Here is a 20,311-nt window from a genome sequence, read left to right on the forward strand (position 1 = left end):
ATCACTTGCACAGAGCCAGAGTCCTTCCCTGGGACCGATATATGAATCTCGGGGTAGCTCTCCTGCTGGATTTAGTTGGAAAAGCTTGGGCTGCCTCACTCCATGTTTCTCTGCAGAGGAAAAGAGGCCAATGTGCGAAGAGAAGTCAAGACAAGGAGAGGAGAGAAGAGAGGGAAAGCAAATCCTATGAGCACTGTATCTTTGGCGTTTGTCCTTTGGTCTTGTAGCAGCTATTGTGAACCATACATAGACTGCTGTCTGATGAAACTGGTTTAGGTTGGAATTCTATTACTCCTCAAGTGAAAGAGGAGTAAATGGTAGTGAGGATAGTCTTTGTGTGTATTTAATATTTTATGTAATTTTCCTGCAATGACCATGCACTACTTGTTTAGCAGAAATATTTTGAAAAGAAACATAATGCATTTGTTTAAAAAAAGAAAGAAAACTTAAGTGCCCTCTGAAATGCTCAAAAGCAGGCAAAATGTAAAACAGCATAAAAGTTGTGCAAGTCCTCAAAAGGACGGAGGCCATTTTATCTCCTAGGGAGTGTTGTCATTAAGATGAACAGGAATTTGTGGTGAAACAACGCCTCCCCCCCATCAGTGGTGTGCTTGGGCGGGTGTAGGGGAGAGTAAGGGCTTAGCCCTGGGCAGAAAGTCTGTTTTTCCATGGGCTAGCGAGTCTGTGATACTGAGATTTGGAAGAAGGAAATTATCCCTTAGCCTTCTGTCCCTCCCCAGATGAGGTCCATTGTCTGAGCTCCGTTTACACCGAGTCTAGCCCTCATATTTTTAACTACAGTGTTCTAGGCACTTCACATCCATTATCTCATAGAATTCTCAAGAGAATTCTGAGTCAGCCATCAATATTCGCATATTCCAGAGGAAGAAACCGAGGCTGAGAGACACTCTGTGGCTAGGATCAGCCAGACTCGAGCCTTCCTAGGAGCCGCAGCCGTCCCCTGTCTCGCTGGTAGAATGGGCACAGTAAATCACTCGCCGACTGCAGGGAGAGGAGTCAGCTGACAGGAGCTGGGGTAGGCACCGTGGTCTCTCGTCTCCAGTGGGCAGATGCAGTGATTCAGGGGTGAGGAGTGGGAGCGGCGCCGGGAGGCTGCAGGAGGCGGAGTGGGGGGTCCCAAGCCACAGAGCTGGCCTCTGGCCTCTGGCTGGCCCTGCCCGGCCCCACCCCGACTCTTGCGGCGAAGACTCTTCCCAACCCGCGCCGAATGTCTTCCCAAGGAAGGCCTTGCGCAAGCCGACCTCGGTGCGGTCCCTTGGCCCCTTGCCTGCGGCCCAGCAGCGGGCTTCGTGCCCCACCCCCCCGACCTGGCCCCCAGCCATCGGCCCTGGCGCCGGGCCAGTCACGTGGCACCTCGGTCCTCTTTGGTCGGCTTCCTTCAGGATCCTGATTTAACTGCCTCCTCCCCCTTCCCCTCTGCCTCAGTCCCTGTGGGTACCACACCCGCTCTGAGGAGCAAGTGTCGGGGCCTGTCTCGCTGAGGGACCTCTGGCCTCAGTTTTCCTGCCTGTTAAGTGGGGCCCCGACCCTACGACCGCCGCAACTCTATCACTGCCTGCTCTCGCCCTGTCCTTTCCCTCCGCCGCCGCCCGCTCCCACCAGTCTCCGGAGCAATTCTGAGGACTGAATGCCCTTCCGGGCACGGGAGGCTGGGCGGACAGGGGAGGGGAGGGAGAGTCCGGGAGCCCTGAGGCAGGTCGCAGAACTGGTCTGAGAGAAAATCCACAAGGCGACAGGGTGAAACCGGTCAGCCTCTGGCGTCAGGCGAGTGTGGGTTCGAATCCTGCTCTACCTCTGATCTGCTGGTTTTGAAACCTTCATCTCTCTGGGTCTCGGTTGTCCCCTCGGTGAGACGGAGCCCTGCTGGAGACGAAGGCTGGGAAGCGTCCAGCAGGGGCTCTCTGGCCTGAGCCCATGAAGTCCCCGCCACCCGCGTCCCTGCCCCAGCCCGGCGCGGCGCCTCCCAACCCCAGGTCCCCGCGCCCGAGGCTCCTCCTCCGCTGACATCAGAGCCGCAGGGCGGAGAGCGGCAGCCGAGCCAGGCCGAGCCCCGGCGAGGGAGCGGGCGAGCGGGCCAGGCGCGCAGCGGTTGCGGACGGCGGCCGGAGCTCGGCGCCAGCCACCTCGGGCCCCCCAGCCAGCCTCGCGGCGGGGCAGCCGCAGGTACAGCCGGGGGGCACCGCGTCCGCGCCCCCGGGCGCTGCGGAGGGGCGGCGGGAACCCCCAGCCACCGGTTACCGTCCCCCAAGGAAGGGTCGCTGGGTGTCCTCCCTGGCGGGCTGGACCCTGATGGGCCGGGCAGGGCCCACCAAGCCCAGGCCCAGCAGGTGCCAGGCAGGCCCATGGAAAATTGAGCGGGTCATAGAGGAGGGTGGGGAGGGGGCCTGTGTGCGTGTGTGTGCGCGTTCGGCTGGGCCGCGATGTAGAAGGGCGTGGGCATTTGGACGTATAGATGGAGGCCGGGGTGGGGGGCGGGGGGGCGCTGTGGAATGTCCTAATGTCTTAGGACAGGCATGTGAATGGGACATGGGGTTGCTGTGCCTTGGTGTGTAAGGGTATCCTTATGGGTGGGGATGTCTGGGAATCAGTGTGCTTTTCGTTGCAGGTGGGTGTCCAGGTGTTGTGTGTGCTGGCACCTGGCTCTGAGGGTAGTAAGTCAGAGTTGGAAAGGGGTGTACAACTGTGTACTGAGGATGGTTGGAGTTAGATGTGGAAGGAGTTGGGGTTTGGTTTGGGGTATAGGAGCTTCTAGGGTATGGGGTAGAGGAGCAGGAGGGTGTAGGGTATGAGTAAATCTGGGATGTCTGAAATATGGGAGTTGGGGTGTGTGTGTGCGCTTGGCTGTCATCTTGTCCAAGTGTGTGTGGATGTGTGTTTTGCGGTGTAAGAGGGGTCTGGGTGAGAGATGTTTGGATGCACAGCAGGTGTCCAGGTGTAAAGATGTCTGGGGAGTGTGTGTGTGGACATGCATGCTGATGTCTGGGTATCCACGTATGATCAGCTGTTGTGGTATCTGGATCCGAGGTGTGCTGGATCTGGGAGGCACATGTTTGGGTTCAGGCTGTGGATGGGGCTTGGTGTGGGATGTCTGCTGCAGGGATGTGTGTGGAACTATGAGAGTCATATGTGCCAGGCCTCCAGATGGTATTAAGACTCTGCCTCTGGAGATTACCATCAAGTCTCCTTTCCTAGAAGTTTCTGCCCCTGGGATGTATGGCCAGGGTCCCCTGGGAACAAGGTCCCATTGAAGGAGTGGAATCTCACACCAGGGACTCTAGTCAGGGCACTTTCTCCTCATTCTCTCACAGAGAACAGACAAGGAAAGTGCTCTCCGTGGGGTCACACAGCGTGCTGGCTCTGTTTTGGCCTCACCTTGTGTGGGCCTGGGATGGGGTTGAGAGGCTGTGTTCTCTGAATGGGCTCCAGTCTGGCTTCATATTAGAAGGCCCAGCTGAGGGCAGGTCCTCCATGGCCTTTGCTCTCAGCAAGCTTAGCTGGAGGCCCAGCTGGGTGTCATTTAAGCCTCTGGACCCGGCCCCTGCCCATCTCCAACCTTGGTCTCTCAATTCTCCATCTGAAAAATGGGCAGAGAACTCCCAGCTTCTCCTGCTGGATGAGAGAGATGAGACAGAGGCCTCAGCAGGGGAAGGGCCAGGCTGGGTCAGGGTGAGTTGGCACCAGCAGGGGATAGCTTGGGTAGGACCATTCCTCAGGCTGCTGGGACCCAGATGAGGAGTCAGGAGGGAGAGGCCTGGGGAGCTCCAGCTGTGACTGCTGTTGCTGTGGTAACAGTGCAGAAAGAGCTATTTAAAAACGTGGCTGAGATATTGCTGGAAGCCCAGGCTGCCGGAAACTTGATTTCCAAGAGGCCAGGGTGGGGAGAAAAAGGAGGAGGGAGAGGAGACACCCCAGCAATTTCCAGGGTGGGGCTGGGACATCGCTGGATCTGGGGACAGGGGGATCTTCCAGGGCTGTGCACTTCTACAAGCCACTCTGGGGTTTTATCTGTTGTATTGCCAGAAGTCAGGGTTTTCCTGGGAGTTTGGATTTGGAGAGGGAGAAACTGGGAAGTGAACTTGAATAAATGAATGAATGAATGCATGACTTTATTGGATAAAGAATTTTGCTACCACCATAAAGGTTTTTCTCTATGCATAAGCATTTGCTGAATGGATGTTGTTGAATAAACAAATGACTGGTGAATGAATGTGTGTTGAATGATTTTGTCAAATGAATGGATCAAGGAATGAATAAATGCAGGTTCAATGACTGAATGGGGCCTGCAGTGAATTTCCATACAGAAGGCTGGGCCCCACTGAGCTTCCTCCCTCTATTCCCCTTCTCAGGAGCCCTGGCTGTGGCCAGAGGGCAGTGGGCCATGCCGGGGGCAGTGGAAAGCCCCAGCTGGAAGCAGGCAGAGGACATTAGGGACATTTATGACTTCCGAGACGTTCTGGGCACGTGAGTCTCCGAGTGGGGGATTGGGAGCTGGATAGTTGGGGGAGGCTGAGTCCAGGGTGGTGCTTCCTCTGGTCAGTTGATCAATGCTTCCTGTTTCTTACAGCCCAGGCCCTGTGGCAGCCTTGCCTTGGCCTAGACTGGCCTCAGCTTTTCACTTCTGGCTGCCAGTGGGTGGGACAGGTGCTGCTCTTCCCATAGCTCTGGGCTTCTGCTGAAGAGAAAGAAGTGGAGGAGAATGAAGGGGCCAGTTTATCTAATTTGCTGCCAAGAGCTGGGTGTTCTGGCCTAGGTTTGGGAACTGAAGCTGGGCATGGCTCTGTTCTTGGTGCTAGGAATCCAGAAATAACTCAAACCTGGTCTCTGCCCCTCAAGTTGATCCCAGCTATGTAGGGGAGACAGACTCACAGAAAATGGCAACAGGGTGTGCACTGTGTTCTAGTGAAGGTCTGGAATGAGGGCTTTGTAGAGCCCAGAGAAAGTTGTGGCTTCCACCTGGGGAAAAATTATCTGGAGAAGGAGCCACTGGAGCCCGGGACTGAAGGATGAGTAGTTGTGCACTTGTCATAGAGGAAGAAGGGCATTCCAGCAGAAGGAATAGCATAACCAAAGGCTCAGAGTCATGGTATACATGGAAAGAGGTAGAGTTTGGTGAAGCTTAAAATCAGAGGCTAAGAGAAGAGTGGACGAAGATGCTGGAGATGATAGTGGAACAGTTCATGTAGGGCCTTGAATGCCAGGCCAAGAAGGCTGGATATCATCCCACAGGCCATAGGAAGACATTTAAGACTTTGGGGCAGGGCTGGGTGCGATGGCTCACGCCTGTAATCCTAGCACTCTGGGAGGCCAAGGCGGGTGGATCGTTTGAGGTCAGGAGTTTGAGACCAGCCTGAGGAGGAGCGAGACCCCGTCTCTACTAAAAATAGAACGAAATTAGCTGGCCAACTAAAAATATATAGAAAAAATTAGCCAGGCATGGTGGCGCATGCCTGTAGTCCCAGCTACTTGGGAGGCTGAGGCAGGAGGATCACTTGAGCCTGGGAGTTGGGAGTTTGCGGTTGCTGTGACCTAGGCTGACGCCATGGCACTCTAGCCCGGGCAACAGAGTGAGACTCTGTCTTGAAAAAAATAGGCTGGGCGCGGTGGCGCACGCCTGTAATCCTAGCACTCTGGGAGGCCAAGGCGGGTGGATCGCTCAAGGTCAGGAGTTCGAGACCAGCCTGAGCAAGAGCGAGACCCCGTCTCTACTAAAAATAGAAAGAAATTATCTGGACAACTAAAAATATATATAGAAAAAATTAGCCGGGCATGGTGGCACATGCCTGTAGTCCCAGCTACTCGGGAGGCTGAGGCAGTAGGATTGCTTAAGCCCAGGAGTTTGAGGTTGCTGTGAGCTAGGCTGACGCCACGGCACTCACTCTAGCCTGGGCAACAAAGCGAGACTCTGTCTCAAAAAAAAAAAAAAAAGACATACGGGCAGGTTTGCAATTCAGGTTAGTCACTCCGGCCACAGCATAGAGGACACATTGGAGAGGGACAAGACTGGAAATGAGTGATGAGACTACTATAATCACTACTTATCCCTGATGATTGAAATTTCACCATGAGAGATGCTTTTCTTTGACTTATGACTTCTTATTCTCCCAGGGAAGCAAACAAATGTGGAAAGAATACCCTAGTAAATCCTCCTTAATCAGTGAACTTTAATATAAATGAATTTATTTGTTCTTTTCTGAGAGCCTGTTCTAAAGCACTGCTTCTTAAACTTCAGTGAGCATACAATTCACCTGAGCATTTTGTTAAAATGTAGATTCTGATTTAGTAAGTCTGGGATGGGGCCTGAGATTCTGTATTTCTAAAAAGTTCCCAGGTGACGCTGATGGTTCTCCAAAATTCTAAAAGGTGTTAAACTAGCCATAACTCAAATTGGCTTTAGCAGAAAAAATAATCAATCAACTGGGCACATAATTAAGAAGTTCAGGGCATAGACTGAATCCAGGCATGGCTGGATTTAGGGACCCACATGATGTTATCAGGAAATAATTTCTCAGGTCTGACTTCCTTTGTGTTGGCTTCATTCTCAAGCATTCTTTCCCCAAATGGTAGCAGGGATGATCACCATTAGCTCCAAGCTTACATCCTACCAGCTTAGCAGGAAAGAGTGCCTCATTCTCAAAAGTGCCAGTAACCTGGCTTGTATCACATGACCAACTACTGTGGCCAGGGGATAGACCATTCTGACTGGCCAGGGTGTGGATGAGTGATAGGGGGAGCTCATCCCACCTCCTTTGGTCCAGAGGTGGTGGTCACATAACCTATAGGGGGTAGAGGAAACGCTAGAGGGAAACTGGGCTTCCTGTTCCTCACCTTGTAAATCTCTCCCCATAGGGGGGCCTTCTCAGAGGTAATCCTGGCAGAAGATAAGAGGACACAGAAGCTGGTGGCCATCAAATGCATTGCCAAGAAGGCCCTGGAGGGCAAGGAGGGCAGCATGGAGAATGAGATTGCTGTCCTGCACAAGTGCGTAGGCTACAGCTTGTCCCTGCCCCAGGCTGACCCTGCCTTGACCCTCCCACCCTCCTCCTTCCCTGCTTTGAACAAATTATTTAAACTCTCTGAGCCTCAAGTTGCTCATCTGTAAAATGGGGATAATAATTTCTACTTGGCAGGGTTGTGGGGACATTAGAGGTCCTGTATTTCCAGTGCCTGGGACAACTGCAAACGTGACAGATGTGATTGAGATGCCAGTGCTTATTCACAGCATTTTAATCTGTTCAATCAGTTCTCAAGGTCAATCTTTGAACATGACTTGAACCTACATATCTCACCTGGTGTTATCTCTGGACCTACCTCAAGTTCCCCTCACATATTAATGCCATCCAGCAAGTTTAAAAATGCCTGTTTTCTGACCCCCTGACTAAGTCAACAACTGACTGGCCTATCAATTGCTCATGCTGATACGAAACCTGCCCTCACTGGAAAGCTTATAGAGAATCTTTACTTATGGTCTCCCCCTGAGCTTCCTAACCACCCTGGGCAGGAAAGAAATGATCATTTCTACTATCAGGGGCTGAGGGTGGGGGAATGAGACCCAGAGAGGACAAGGGACTTGCCCACAGTCACACAGAAAGTTTGTGGCAGAGCTGAATCTTCCTCCTTATCAAGATCCATCACCATTATTGGTTAATTTGAGTGTTTACTGTGTGCCAGGTACTGTGCCAAGTACCTTACCTGCATTGTCTCATGTGATCCTCACCCCAACTCTTTGAGGGATGTCCTGTCATTGGCTTCATTTTACAGATGAAGAAACTGAGGCTTGGGGAGGTTACATTCCTTCAAACAAGTATTATTGAGCACTACTTTGCACCAGATACTTGAGGAACAGTGGTGAGCAAGACAAAGTCCCTAGACTTGTGGAGCTGACATTCTGGTCGGGGAGGCTGACAAACATGTAAACACAGAAAACTCATAGACGTTATATATCAACTGGGCACAGTAGTGCACACCTCTAGTCCCAGCTACTCAGGAGGCTGAGGCCGGAGGATTGCTTGAGCCCAGGAGTTCAAGGCTATATTGTGCCACAGCTATCACTGCATTCCAGCCTGGGCAACATAGGCGGCCTCATCTCTTAAAAAAAGAAAAAAAAAACCATATATCAATCAGTGCTATGATGTAAAAAGACTTACAAATAGCAAGAAGTAGAGGCAGGATTTGGACCCAAGTCTGGGTGATGCCAGAGCCCAGTGTTTACCCCTCTGCTCTCTTACCTTCCAAGAAATTACAATAAATCATGGTAAATCAGCTTTTCCTTTGGGACCCAGATCCTTGGTTTGTCCTGCCCAGGTTTGCAGGTGGTTGGGAGGTAGCTGATGAGCTGTCATTAGGACTCTGAACTACCTCATTTTTTTTTTTAAGTGATAGGGTCTTGCTACGTTGCCCAGGCTAGAGTGCAGTGGCTATTCACAGGCGCGATCACAGTGTGAACTCCTGGGCTCAAGCGATCCTCCTGCCTTAGACTCCTGAGTAGCTGGGACTACAGGTGCGTACCACCACGCCCAGCTAAACCACCTTGTTTCTCCTTTCAGGATCAAGCACCCCAACATTGTAGCCCTGGATGATATCTATGAGAGTGGGGGCCACCTCTACCTCATCATGCAGCTGTGAGTGACCCCACTTCTGCCCCTTCCTCACACCTCTCCCTCTGCCCCCTTATTTTGGCCTGACTGCTCTATGCCCTGCTGCAGGGTGTCCGGCGGGGAGCTGTTTGACCGCATCGTGGAAAAAGGCTTCTACACAGAGCGGGATGCCAGCCGCCTCATCTTTCAAGTGCTAGACGCTGTCAAGTACCTGCATGACCTGGGCATCGTACACCGGGATCTCAAGGTGGGGCTCAAGGGAGTGTGGTGACCTGGGACACCCAGGGGTGGGGCCTTTACAAAATCCTCACTGTCTGACCTTGGGGAACCCTCACACCCTTACTGAGCTTCAGCTTCCCATCTGCAAAAAGGACCTTGTAACCCTTAAACTGTCTCTTTTCATTCCAGTTCAGATACTGAAAGGGACACAAAAGTGAATTATGCTGTTATTTTATCCAAATAATGTTTTGTGTCTATTTCTTTTTTTCTCCATTTATTTTTTAATTTGTATATATTCATGGGGTACAAGTGCCATTTTGTTGCGTCAATATGGTGCACTGTGGTGAACTCAGGGCCTTCAGTACATACATCACTGAAGCAATACACATCATCCACCCCCCTTCGATCCCCCACCCATGTCTTTTCCTGATAATAAAAGTCCCATTTGCTCTTTGTAGAAAACTTAGATGGGACAGCAAAGCATAAAGAAGAAAGCCAGAAATCCCTGAATTCCTACTCCTCTGAGATAACGATGGGGCTCATGTTTTGTAGTACATTTCATTCCGGTCTAGAAGAGTGCTGGGGTGACAGATCTGGGTTTGAATTCTGGTCTTGCTACTCCCTAAGTGGGTTCTTAGGCATGTCATTTTGCCTCTGAAGGTATCAGTTTCCTCATCTGTAAAGTGGGATTATCCAGACTGGACCAGCAGGGACGTGGTAAGGATGACATGAAATCAAGCAGAAACCTAGGGCCTGGCACAGTAGATGCTCAAAAATTTCTTTAGGGCTGCACAATACACACCTGAGGTTTACGGAAAATTCCCTCCCACATCTCCTTGGCCTATGTCCTTTCTGGAACTTTTGGCTTTCTTGAGAACTTCCTTGAGTTTCTTATGCCTCCAGCCAAGATGGCAGCCATGAAGCCACAGTGGCTTTTGGGAAGTCTGCTGTTTCTCAGGGGGTGCTTGGGAAGGCAGAAGGTTCTGCCAGCCTATAGCCATCTCTGATTGCCCATCCCCTCCTTGTCACCCTCCAAGCCAGAGAATCTGTTGTACTACAGCCTGGACGAAGACTCCAAGATCATGATCTCCGACTTTGGCCTCTCCAAGATGGAGGACCCGGGCAGTGTGCTCTCCACCGCCTGCGGGACCCCGGGATACGTGGGTGCGGAGGGCCCTGGGCTGGGGCTGTGGGTGGAGGAGGACCAGGAGCTACAGGGCAGAGATTTGTCACCACCATATCCCCTTGCCTCCATAGCCCCTGAAGTCCTGGCCCAGAAGCCCTACAGCAAGGCTGTGGATTGCTGGTCTATAGGAGTCATTGCCTACATCCTGTAAGTGGGGACTTGGCCATGGCAGGATGTGGCAGAGAGTTGTCCTCTCCCTGCTTTCCAATCTTCCTTCCTCTGCTTATTCCTTCCTTCTTTCCATTAATTACTAATATCACTTCATTCAATAGATACTATGTTTCAGGCACAGTGCCAAGCACTGGGGATTTAGCAGAGAACAAACCAAAGTGCCTGCCCTCAGGGAGCTGACCTAGTAGGGAAGGCAGATAATCAACAAGTAAATAGATCTATAAAAAATGCTGTGGAGAAATCAAGCAGGGATAGGGAGATGGGGATGATGCCATTTCAGGGAGGGAGGTCAGAGAAGGGCTTGCTGTGGAGGTGACCTCTGAGCGAGGTGAGGGAGCCACACATTTAAAGTGTGGGGGAAGAATGGTGCAGGCAGAGGGAACAGAAAGTGCAAAGGCTCTGAGGAGGGCAAGATGGGGGCATGTTCAAGGGACAGAAAGGCCAGTGGAACTAGACAGGAATGAGCAGGCAGAGAGGAGTGGAGTTTACAAGGTTGCGGGGGACTCCTTCTTGTGGGTCCTGCCTGACTCCTGGGACTGCCCCAAAGTTCCACCCCAGAGCCAATGGGTGCACTGAATGTGAAAATGAGGATGACTTTCTCCTCGCCAGGCTCTGCGGCTACCCACCCTTCTATGACGAGAATGATGCCAAACTCTTTGAACAGATTTTGAAGGCCGAGTATGAGTTTGACTCTCCTTACTGGGACGACATCTCTGACTCTGGTATTTACGGCTTTGCCTTCTTTCCCTGGGCCCTGCCTCTGGTGACATCCTCATCTCTTTCTTGGGGGCTCTCCCTACTGCCTTCCTTCTGTCAGATTCTTCAGCCCCAGACTAAGAGCTGTCTTTGAGACCAGACACCCTACCCTGGGTGTTCCCTCTGCTTGGCCCCCTGTCTGAGAAACTTGTAGGCATTCATTCAGTCTTCAAACATAGTATTTTGAAAATACCTCTCCCCTACTGACATCCTAAGTCTGAAATACCACCATGAACATTTTCATCCCTCCTTTTGTGCCCTCTATTAAGAAGCAAACCCATGAAGTCACTATCATTTATGCATCAGTGTGAACACACTGAGTAGATTCTTCTTTAAGAACAAGTTTTTCTTCAGAGAGAAAGGAGAGAGCTAGAAGACTTGGGGTGTGCTTTGGGGTTTGGAAGAACACAGGTTGGATGGGGTGGTGCATGGACACATCTGGCCTATCTTAATTTGATGCCAGGCCAGACCTGAGGGAAGTGGGTACTATCTTGGGGGATCCACAGGCACTACCATGCTGTCTTTGCTTTTCTCTTGGGGGTTCAGCCAAAGACTTCATCCGGCATTTGATGGAGAAGGATCCAGAGAAGAGGTTCACCTGTGAGCAGGCCTTGCAGCACCCATGGTGAGAGCTCCCATAGGCTGCAGGCTGGGGTGGAGTCTGGGGGCACCAGGCCTGCCTCTGCCTTCACAGGCAACCCTCCACGTACCCCTATCCTAGGATTGCAGGAGATACGGCTCTAGATAAGAATATCCACCAGTCAGTGAGTGAGCAGATCAAGAAGAACTTTGCCAAGAGCAAGTGGAAGGTGAGCCCACGTCCCTAATCCTGCGTCCCAGCCTCCCCAGGACTCCTCTCCACCCTCATCGGGGCTCATCTCCCACAGCACCTACCACCAAGTTGGGCACACAGTAACTGCTCAGGGATGCTTACTGAAGGATCACATTCATTCATTCATTAAACAAACACTCCCTCTGACCTCCAAGTCTAGAGGAAGAACTGTCTATAATTCCTCAGGAGGCATCTGATCCCCACCCTATGGGGTCCACGAAGGATCATGAAGGTGGTGATGACCTGACAGACTTGTCAGGTGGGTAGGGATTAGCCAGGCACAGTAGATTAATGTCTAAGGCAGAGGGAACAGGTGTGCAAAGAAAGAGTGGTGCATTCAGGGAAGTGCAAGTGCTGAGCCTGGCTGGACTGCAGGAGCTGAGGGGACTGAGAAGCAGGAGCAGGTAGGGGCTAGGCCACTCAAGGCCTTGAATGCCACAGTGGAACACTGAATTAATCCTGAGGGTGCTGAGGAGCCCCAGGAAGATTTTAAGCAGAAGTCTAGCCTTTAGAAAGTGCTCTCAGGATGCAGAAAATGACATTAAGACAGGGAAACCCATGAGGAGGCTGTGGGAGAGATGCAAGCAGGAGACAGTGACTGGCTTGGACCAGAGCAGTAGCAACAGGAGGAGAGAGCTGTCATTGAGCCACGAGTCATTTAGGAGATAGAATCAACAAGAAGTGATGATAGAATAGATGTTGGAAGAAAAAACAGATGTCAAGAGCTAGCCCAAGATTCTGGCTAGGGACAGAGTAGACAGTGGTACCATCACTGAGGTGGTGATCACAAGGGCAGAAACATCTTTGGAGGGAGATAGTTTTAGTTTTGAATATGGTGAATTTGAGGGGTGTGTGGGACATCTAGGTGGATATGTTGAATAAAGAATCACACACACACCTGAGCAAGTTACTTAACTTTTCTGCACCTCAGTTTCCGCCTTTGAAAATGGTGATATTAATAGTGCCTACCTCAAAGAGTTTTGTGAAGATTAAATAAATTATGTAAAGTGCTTAGAGCAATGCCTGATATTAATATATAATGCTACATAGTGTTTTACGTACATATGAAAAGGAATTAATTATATAGTTATATATACAAGTTTATACATATATATTTTTTATATATGCATGCGTGTATATATAAATATATAATGTGACTGAATATAACTTAATAAAGCCTTGTAGAGGTTTGGAGGGTTTTAGGGGAATCAACAAACAACTGAATGAAAACAGAACCACTGCAAGAATCCCACTGCCAGCCCCTGCCCCATAACCTCTCACTCTCTCAGAAGTCCCTTCCCCCCTCTTCCTACAGCAAGCCTTCAATGCCACAGCTGTGGTGCGGCACATGAGGAAGCTGCAGCTGGGCACCAGCCAGGAGGGGCAGGGACAGACGGCGAGCCACGGGGACCTGCTGACGCCAGCAGCTGGGGGTGAGGAGCACGGCTCTCTGGAAGGGCACAGGTGGTCCACGAAGAGGTGCCAGGCTGGAGTGGAGAGTCTGCCCCAACAGCCAACTCTGTTCTCTCTTTCTATGTAGGGCCGGTGGCTGGCTGCTGCTGTCGAGACTGCTGTGTGGAGCCGGGCCCAGAACTGTCCCCCACACTGCCCCCCCAGCTCTAGAGCCCTGGATTTAGAGTCAGGAACCCCTGCATGGGAGGGGTTGGAGGCAGCCTGCTCCCCTTCCCTCTCTGAACTAGGGAGTTACCCTGTCCCATACCCTCCCCACCCACTTCCCTACCACTGCTCACTGCATTTTCCATACAAATGTTTCTATTTTATTGTTCCTTCTTATAATAAAGGGAAGATGATAAAACCATAGATAGCTGTCTCTCCAAATAGCCCCTACCCTACCTTGTTGTGCAAACTGCTTGATTTGGGGGTGCCTGGCACCTGAGGTAGTTGCAGGAAGCCCCCTCCCCAACATGAGACTGGATGCGGATGGGGATAGAGAAGTGGGGAACGGAGGGGACAGATCTTTGGGGAATTCCTTTGCCCAGTGCCCTCCCACCTAGTCTTCAGGCCCTTTGCACCACTTTCTGCGCTTTGCTGGTGGCTCCTGAGCACGGTGGGATTGGCGCAGGTCAGCACTGAACAGCACCTGTAGGGGATGAGGGGGCATCTGTGTGTGGAGGAGGGTACACTGGGGTCAGGGCTGGTGACAATGTGGGTAGGTGGAAGAGTCCATGGGGAGCAGAGGCAGGGGCAACAAGAGTTTACTGGGGCTAGAGCTGGGCTGGCAGGAGAGTTCTTTAGGGTCACCTGGGGCAGCAGTGGTAATGGCAGAGTCCATGGTGATAGGTTTCTGGAAGAGTCCACTGGGTCAGGGCTTGCGTAGAAGTCCTATGGGGTTTGGGCTGCAGAAAGAGGGGAAACCTAGGAACCTAGGTACACTCACCGCTTGGGCCCAGCCAGCATAAGGTCCCCACAGGCTCCGGAAAAAGTTTCCTAAATCAGAGGCGAGGAAGTTAAATTAATTGCCCTCTTCTGCTCCTGATCAACAGAGGTAGGGTCTGAGAGAGAGGTGACTATGAGAGTGAGAAGTTTCTACTATCTCAGCCCGCTGCCAGCCCCAGCATCCCACTCTTTTCTCACCCAGCTCCTTGTTGGTCTGGGGGCTCAGGCCCTTCGCCTCGGATGTGGTGGGGCGCCAACTGTAGTCACGCTGGGCAATCTGCCACACATGGGCATCCACAGGCACAGCCTGGGGCTTGTCTAGGGCCATCAGGCAGATGCAGTCAGCCACCTTTGACAGACACAGAGTCCTTGACAAGGAATGGTAGACCTGGCAGCATCCTGCTTCTAGCCCCAAAACCAGTTGCTTCCTCCTCCCCTCTGAGGTTACTACTGTTCTAGATTTTCAATCAACATATACTATCTATTAATAATTTTAAAAATAGGTGTAATAAAAACTGCTACTGCATGAACACCTGTGTAGGCCAGGTTCTCATCATAACATAGGAAGAAGGTATTGCCGTACTCATTTTACAGACAAGAAAACTGAGGCTCTGAAAGGTGAAGTGACTTGGCCAAAGTCACACAGCTAGGAACAGACAGAACCAAGATTTATGTTAAGCTTAAGTCTAGAGCCTATTAAAAAAATTCTTTAAATAAAAATTTATTTTTGGCCAGGCACCGTGGCTCATGCCTGAATCCTAGCACTCTGGAACGCTGAGATGGGAGGATCACTTGAGGTCAGGAGTTTGAGGTTGCTGTGAGCTAGGCTGACACCACGGTACTCTAACTTGGGCAACAGAGTGAGACTCTGTCTTAAACAAACAAACAAAAAATCATTTTTTAAACTATACAGAAGTATAAAGAAGAAAAAGACAAAAGTCTAATTCTCTATCATCTTACTGCTAGTTAACCCTGTACATATAATTTTAACAAAAGAAAAAAACAAAAATAGAAACATCTTCCTATTTGTTTCCCCTAGGGAACCACTATTAAGTTTCCCCCTCCAATTCCTTTTGGAAATTTCTGCATACACATAGCAGCACATATATCCACCTGAACAAATGGTCTTTCTAGAAATTCATTCAAAGGCAATATCCTTTATACTCTTTCTGCACTCATAAAACATCTGTTTATAACCTTTCTCCTTCCTGCTCTACCCCTAGAAGCCAACCCTCCACCCAGCTCTCAGGCTTGCCTCATTTCCTACTCTCCTACTCTCAGTGTGAGTGGAGAGGGCAGCCTCACCTTGGTGCCCACCCCAGGCAGTGCACAGAGGGCCTTGTGGGCCTCCTCGTAGGGGGCCTCTCGCAGCTGCTGCAGCCAGGCCAGCCCGCCCTGTTTTTCCAGGATGGCTCGGGCACTGGCACTCACGTAGCGGGCACGGTAGCCCAGGCCCAGCTTCCTGAGATGAGCCTCCACCTCTGGCCCTGTGGGGAGTCAGGAGGAAAGCAGGAGTCAAGTCTTTCCTGTCCTCAGGCTGGTGTGTGAGCCCCCCACCCCACAGGAATGGTTTTCTTAAATACCCCCTCCCACTTCACTGCCTAGGAGACAGTGGCCACTTTTATGTGCAAAGGAAATGGTTAAAGCTTGGGTTCTGTCGCTCTACAAATGTTTTCTGCATACCTATTATGCACTGGGGCCCAACTCTCAGTCAGGGGACTAGGAAGGACTTGCTGCCTTTCTCAGCTCCCCATTTGAGTTCCTTAACCTTTCCAAAGAGCGTTCACACCATGATCTAAAAAAATAATCATAGTAATAGCAACAACTTCTATTATCAAGTGCTAGATATCACACACTAGCAAAGTGCTTTAGGTATATTATCACGCTGACTTTTCTCAAGAATCTCAACGGACAGTACTATTGTTTTCCCCATTTCACAGGCAGGAGAAATGAGGGTTTAGAAGAGGTTAAGTAACCTGCTTAAGGCCAGGCACAGTGGCTCACACCTGTAATCCTAGCATTCTGGGAGGCCGAGGTGGGTGGATCGTTTGAGCTCAGGAGTTCGAGATCAGCCTGAGCAAAAGCGAGACCTCGTCTCTACTAAAAAAATAGAAAGAAATTATATGGACAACTAAAAATATATATAGAAAAAATTAGCCAGGCATGGTGGTGCATGCCTGTAGTCCCAGCTACTCAGGAGGTTGAGGCAGGAGGATTGCTTGAGCCCAGGAGTTTGAGGTTGCTGTGAGCTAGGCTGATGCCACGGCACTCTAGCCTGGGCAACAGAGTGAGACTCTGTCTCAAATAAATAAATAAATACATAAGTAACTTGGTTAAGAAAGGACACGGAGGAGATGGGATCTTGTGCTCTTAATCCCTTGGCTTACTGTATACTCCCTCATGACTACTTTATTCATCTCCCAAACCCTTCTAGATAGAAACTGTTATTCCTATTCTACAAACAAGTTAAGATAAGCCTAGAGAGGTGAATGAATTTCTTGAGGTCTTATGACAATTAAGCAAGCAGCTAAGATTCAAGATCAGGTTTCTAAGCACTAAAAACATTCTTTTCTTTTTTTTCTTATTCTTTTTTTTTTGAGACAGAGTCTCTCTCTGTCACCTGGGCTAGAGTGCCATGGTATCAGCCTAATTCACAGCAACCTCAAACTCCTGGGCTCAAGCAATCCTCCTGCCTCAGCCTCCCAAGTAGCTGGGACTACAGGCGCACACCACCACGCTGGCTAATTTTTTATGTTTTTAGTAGATATGAGGTCTTGCTCTTGCTCAGGCTGGTCTCGAACTTCTGAGCTCCAGTGATCCTCCTGCCTCAACCTCCCAGAGTGCTAGGATTACAAGTGTGAGTCACATTCTCTTTTCTTGAGGCAGGCTACCTCCTTGCTATGTAGTTCCCAAGCACTTCCCATAGCTTTCTTCTCACATCTGCCAAGTGGTATACTTGCCTCTGTAAAATACTTGCCACACAGGGCTGCTGTGAAGAGCACGTGTTCTTGGATGCAAAATTGTTCGGGTCACTGTAGTGATGGCAATTTGAATTTTACACGTACTTCCTGAGTGCCAAACACTGGGCTAGGTGCAGTATGTGTATTCCTTTATTCAATCCTCATGACAGCTCTGATAGGTAAGTGCTATTATTATCTCATTACACAGATAAAGAAACTGAAGTACAGAGATGTTAAATAATGTGCCCAAGTGATAGAGCTGTGATTGAGATCCAGGAAGTCTGTCTCTAGAAGGCATGCTCCTGATCCCAAACTACTGTATACTGCATACAGATGTTTTTCTGATAAGTCATTGAAACCACTGGGCAAAAAGCACAGACTAGCGAGGTGCTGACTTTTCAGGGATGAATAGGGAAAATGAAGAGTAATTGGAGCCGATCAGATCAGGCAGGGTGGTTCTAGATAGGGGCAGTTTTGGGGAAGGCAGGAAGCCTTGAGATATACTAACCAAAGAAGAACTGAACAGATCCTGAAAGCTAATCGAAAGCCTAGGGGTAGGAGACCCACTTACTCACCAGCCAGAGCCTGCAGGCTAGGGAAGCCATGGTAGGTGACATCATCAAGCTGTGTGAGCCGTGGTCCAAAGGCCTGGCACAGCCGCTCCACCATGCCAGTGATGCGGGTGATGTTGTTGTTGGAGGAACAGATGAAAGAGAAAAGGCATTCGATAGGGTCCTGTCGCAGCAGTCGCACACCTGAGGACCCGAAAGGCAGGGAGGAGAAGCACTTGCTGTCAATAGTGGCATCCTCTCACCCTCAGATCAGATCCTAGGTATCAAGGCTTCAAGTGAGAATGAAGGATAGCATTGTTAGAGAAAGCAATACCAGCTGGGTGTGGTGTCTCACACCTGTAATCCTAGTACTTTGGGAGGCCAAGGCTGGAGGATCACTTGAGGCCAGGAGTTCAATACTAGCCTGGGCAACACAGTGAGACTCGTCTCAGTTAAAAAAAAAACAAAAACAAAAAAAGCAACACCAGACCTTTTCTCATTCCTCATAGCATCTTGTGAGATTTGAGTTACCATCTCATTCTGCAGATAAAGAGGCCACAATGTAATCACCATGAGGGCAAGTATTTGTGTCCATTTTGTTTGTTGCTGTATCCCCAGTCACACAGCCCTGTATATATTTATAAAATGAATGAAGTAACTTTTTCCAGGTCACACAGCCAGGAATGGGCTCAATATCCTTGTCACTTCACTATGGTGATGAGTAGGATAATAATAATAGTAATAATAGGCCACACATGGTGGCTCACATGTGTAGTAATCCTAGCATTTTGGGAGGCTGAGGATTGCTTGAGGCCAGGAGTTCAAGACCAGCCTGAGCAACATAGCAAGACTCTCAACTGTACAAAAAATAAAAAGATTAGCCAGGTGTGGTGGTGCGCACCTGCAGTCCTAGCTACTTAGGAGGCTGAGGCAGCAGCATCGCTTGAACCCAGGAGTTTGAGGTTACAGTGAGCTATGATCACACCACTGCATTCCAGCCTGGGTGACAGAGTGAGACCCTATCTCTAACACACAAAAAAATTAAATAAATACTAATAATAATTACTACGTGCCGGGCACTATTCTAAGTAGTTTATATGTTAGCTCCTTTAATCCTCATAAAATTATATGAAGTAGATACAGTCTTCATCTTACAGATGATAAAACTGAGTCACAGAGAAGTAACTTAGCCAATGTCCAAGAACCCCCTAATCCCGGCCCCAGGCCCTGTACTCACCTTGGAACTTCTGAGCCACCTCTTGGAAGTGGGAGTCCACGGAACCCCAATGGCGATACAGTTGAGCCAGGCTGACATCCAGCTGGAAGTAACCACGGACAGCCTCCAGCTCCTCTAGGGTGGGCCTGCCAACCCAGCCCTTGTCCCCCCGGTACACAGTGCAGTAGAGCTTCTCTTCAGTTTGAGTCAGTGTCCATACTTGGTCCGCTAGTACACCACTCCAGTGTGCAGGGCTATGCTCCCTCCACCTAAGCCCGTAAGTACACAACAGCCTTAGCACTCAGTTTCCCTTCCTGCACCCTTTGGGGTCTCTCCCATCCTATAACCATTCCATTTACAAAACTGATTTAATTGCAAAGTAAAAGAGCTATTTTTTACATGGGTTATACCGCTTGGTCCACACCACTGCACATATTACCTCTACTGTATATAGGAGATAACAGGCTGGCTATCCATGCCTGTTTCCTCTTTCGTACCCTGGAGTTTCTTCTATCACCCCCAAAATTCTTTTGCACCCACTGCCGGCAGTGCTGAGGAGTCAGGAGCCAGGGTTCCAGGGGAGGGGCCTCCCAGGTGCAGTCACTCACCGGAAGGACTGTCCAGAAGCCAGAACCAGGTCCAGGCGCAGCTCAGAGAGTGGACACGGAATGGAGGCCCACAGGGCTGGGGTGGAGGCTAGAGTACGATGCCCCATGCTACCGGGCTAACACTTCCACGCCAAGCTTCGGCCCATAATGGCCCCGCCCACTCAGAAGCCGATTAACTCCGAGCCCAAAGCCCCCGCCCAAAGACCACGCCCCTTAAGGCCTCGCCCACTGGGTCCTGGCTTTTTAGCCTCACTTTAAGGCCCCGCCAGATTTCATTTAATTCCTCCACTCCCTGCAGGCCCCTCCCTTTGCGCTTCACCAAAGTCCCGCTCCTCTCACTCTGTCCCAACTTCCTGCCCCAATCCTCCTGCTTTCCTGAGGTGCAGGTCCCGCCCGCTCCTCCTAGCGTATCCTCCGGGGCTTCTGGGCGCTCACATCTCTTCCCTCAGCTGCCTAGACTTTCGGAAGCGCGCGCAAACGTGTTCTTCCGGTCTCTGGGGGCCGACCTCGCCATCACCGGAAATACAGCTCAAGCGTCGTTTATTTGAGCCAGAGGTAGCCAATCCGAGGAAGTGGGAGGGTCCAATGAAAAAAATCGGGCGTGGCGGCGGGTGGGCGGGGCTCTCCGAGGCGCCGGAGCGGTTGGCGCGCGCTGAGCTCCTTGCGGGCCATTGGCCTTTCCTCTCTCGGGATTCGCCGCACTCCGCACGCTACTGTGTCCCCTCCCCGCGCCTGCGGACCCGGCGCAGAGCGCGCCCTCAGGGCCCAATCCCCCAGACTGATTTCTGAGCCCTTGGACT

General features: G+C 50.6%; 2 protein-coding genes across 10 annotated transcripts; one reads left to right on the forward strand and one right to left on the reverse strand.

The window, feature by feature from the left end:
• Window positions 1–1,017: 1,017 nt before the first annotated feature.
• CAMK1 (calcium/calmodulin dependent protein kinase I) lies at window positions 1,018–13,600 on the forward strand. Of its 7 annotated transcripts, XM_045529776.1 has the most exons (13): window positions 1,455–2,184; window positions 4,368–4,482; window positions 6,868–6,999; window positions 8,565–8,639; window positions 8,724–8,862; window positions 9,495–9,551; window positions 9,872–9,998; window positions 10,092–10,167; window positions 10,801–10,913; window positions 11,494–11,572; window positions 11,669–11,756; window positions 13,095–13,212; window positions 13,320–13,600. In XM_045529776.1, exons 2-13 carry the CDS (start codon window positions 4,400–4,402, stop codon window positions 13,400–13,402), a joined length of 1,170 nt encoding a protein of 389 aa, XP_045385732.1. In that variant the 5' UTR covers window positions 1,455–2,184; window positions 4,368–4,399; the 3' UTR covers window positions 13,403–13,600. The 7 variants fall into 7 exon arrangements, with proteins under 7 accessions (XP_045385731.1, XP_045385730.1, XP_045385733.1 ...); XM_045529775.1 differs by lacking the exon at window positions 1,455–2,184 and adding an exon at window positions 1,018–1,036 and having other exon boundaries at window positions 13,095–13,600; XM_045529774.1 differs by having other exon boundaries at window positions 1,452–2,184; window positions 13,095–13,600.
• On the reverse strand, window positions 13,535–20,006 carry OGG1 (8-oxoguanine DNA glycosylase). 3 transcript variants are annotated; one of them, XM_045529781.1, is made up of 7 exons: window positions 19,512–20,006; window positions 18,925–19,172; window positions 17,712–17,891; window positions 15,482–15,663; window positions 14,375–14,525; window positions 14,178–14,227; window positions 13,535–13,880 (listed from the first exon to the last, which is right to left on the reverse strand). In XM_045529781.1, exons 1-7 carry the CDS (start codon window positions 19,616–19,618, stop codon window positions 13,791–13,793), a joined length of 1,008 nt encoding a protein of 335 aa, XP_045385737.1. In that variant the 5' UTR covers window positions 19,619–20,006; the 3' UTR covers window positions 13,535–13,790. The 3 variants fall into 3 exon arrangements, 2 of the variants coding, with proteins under 2 accessions (XP_045385737.1, XP_045385738.1); XR_006729775.1 differs by having other exon boundaries at window positions 13,799–13,880; window positions 14,042–14,227; XM_045529782.1 differs by lacking the exons at window positions 13,535–13,880; window positions 14,178–14,227 and having other exon boundaries at window positions 14,432–14,544.
• Window positions 20,007–20,311: the final 305 nt, after the last annotated feature.

This window comes from Lemur catta, chromosome 18, assembly GCF_020740605.2.
Source record: "Lemur catta isolate mLemCat1 chromosome 18, mLemCat1.pri, whole genome shotgun sequence".
Taxonomy (NCBI): Eukaryota; Metazoa; Chordata; class Mammalia; order Primates; family Lemuridae; genus Lemur; species Lemur catta.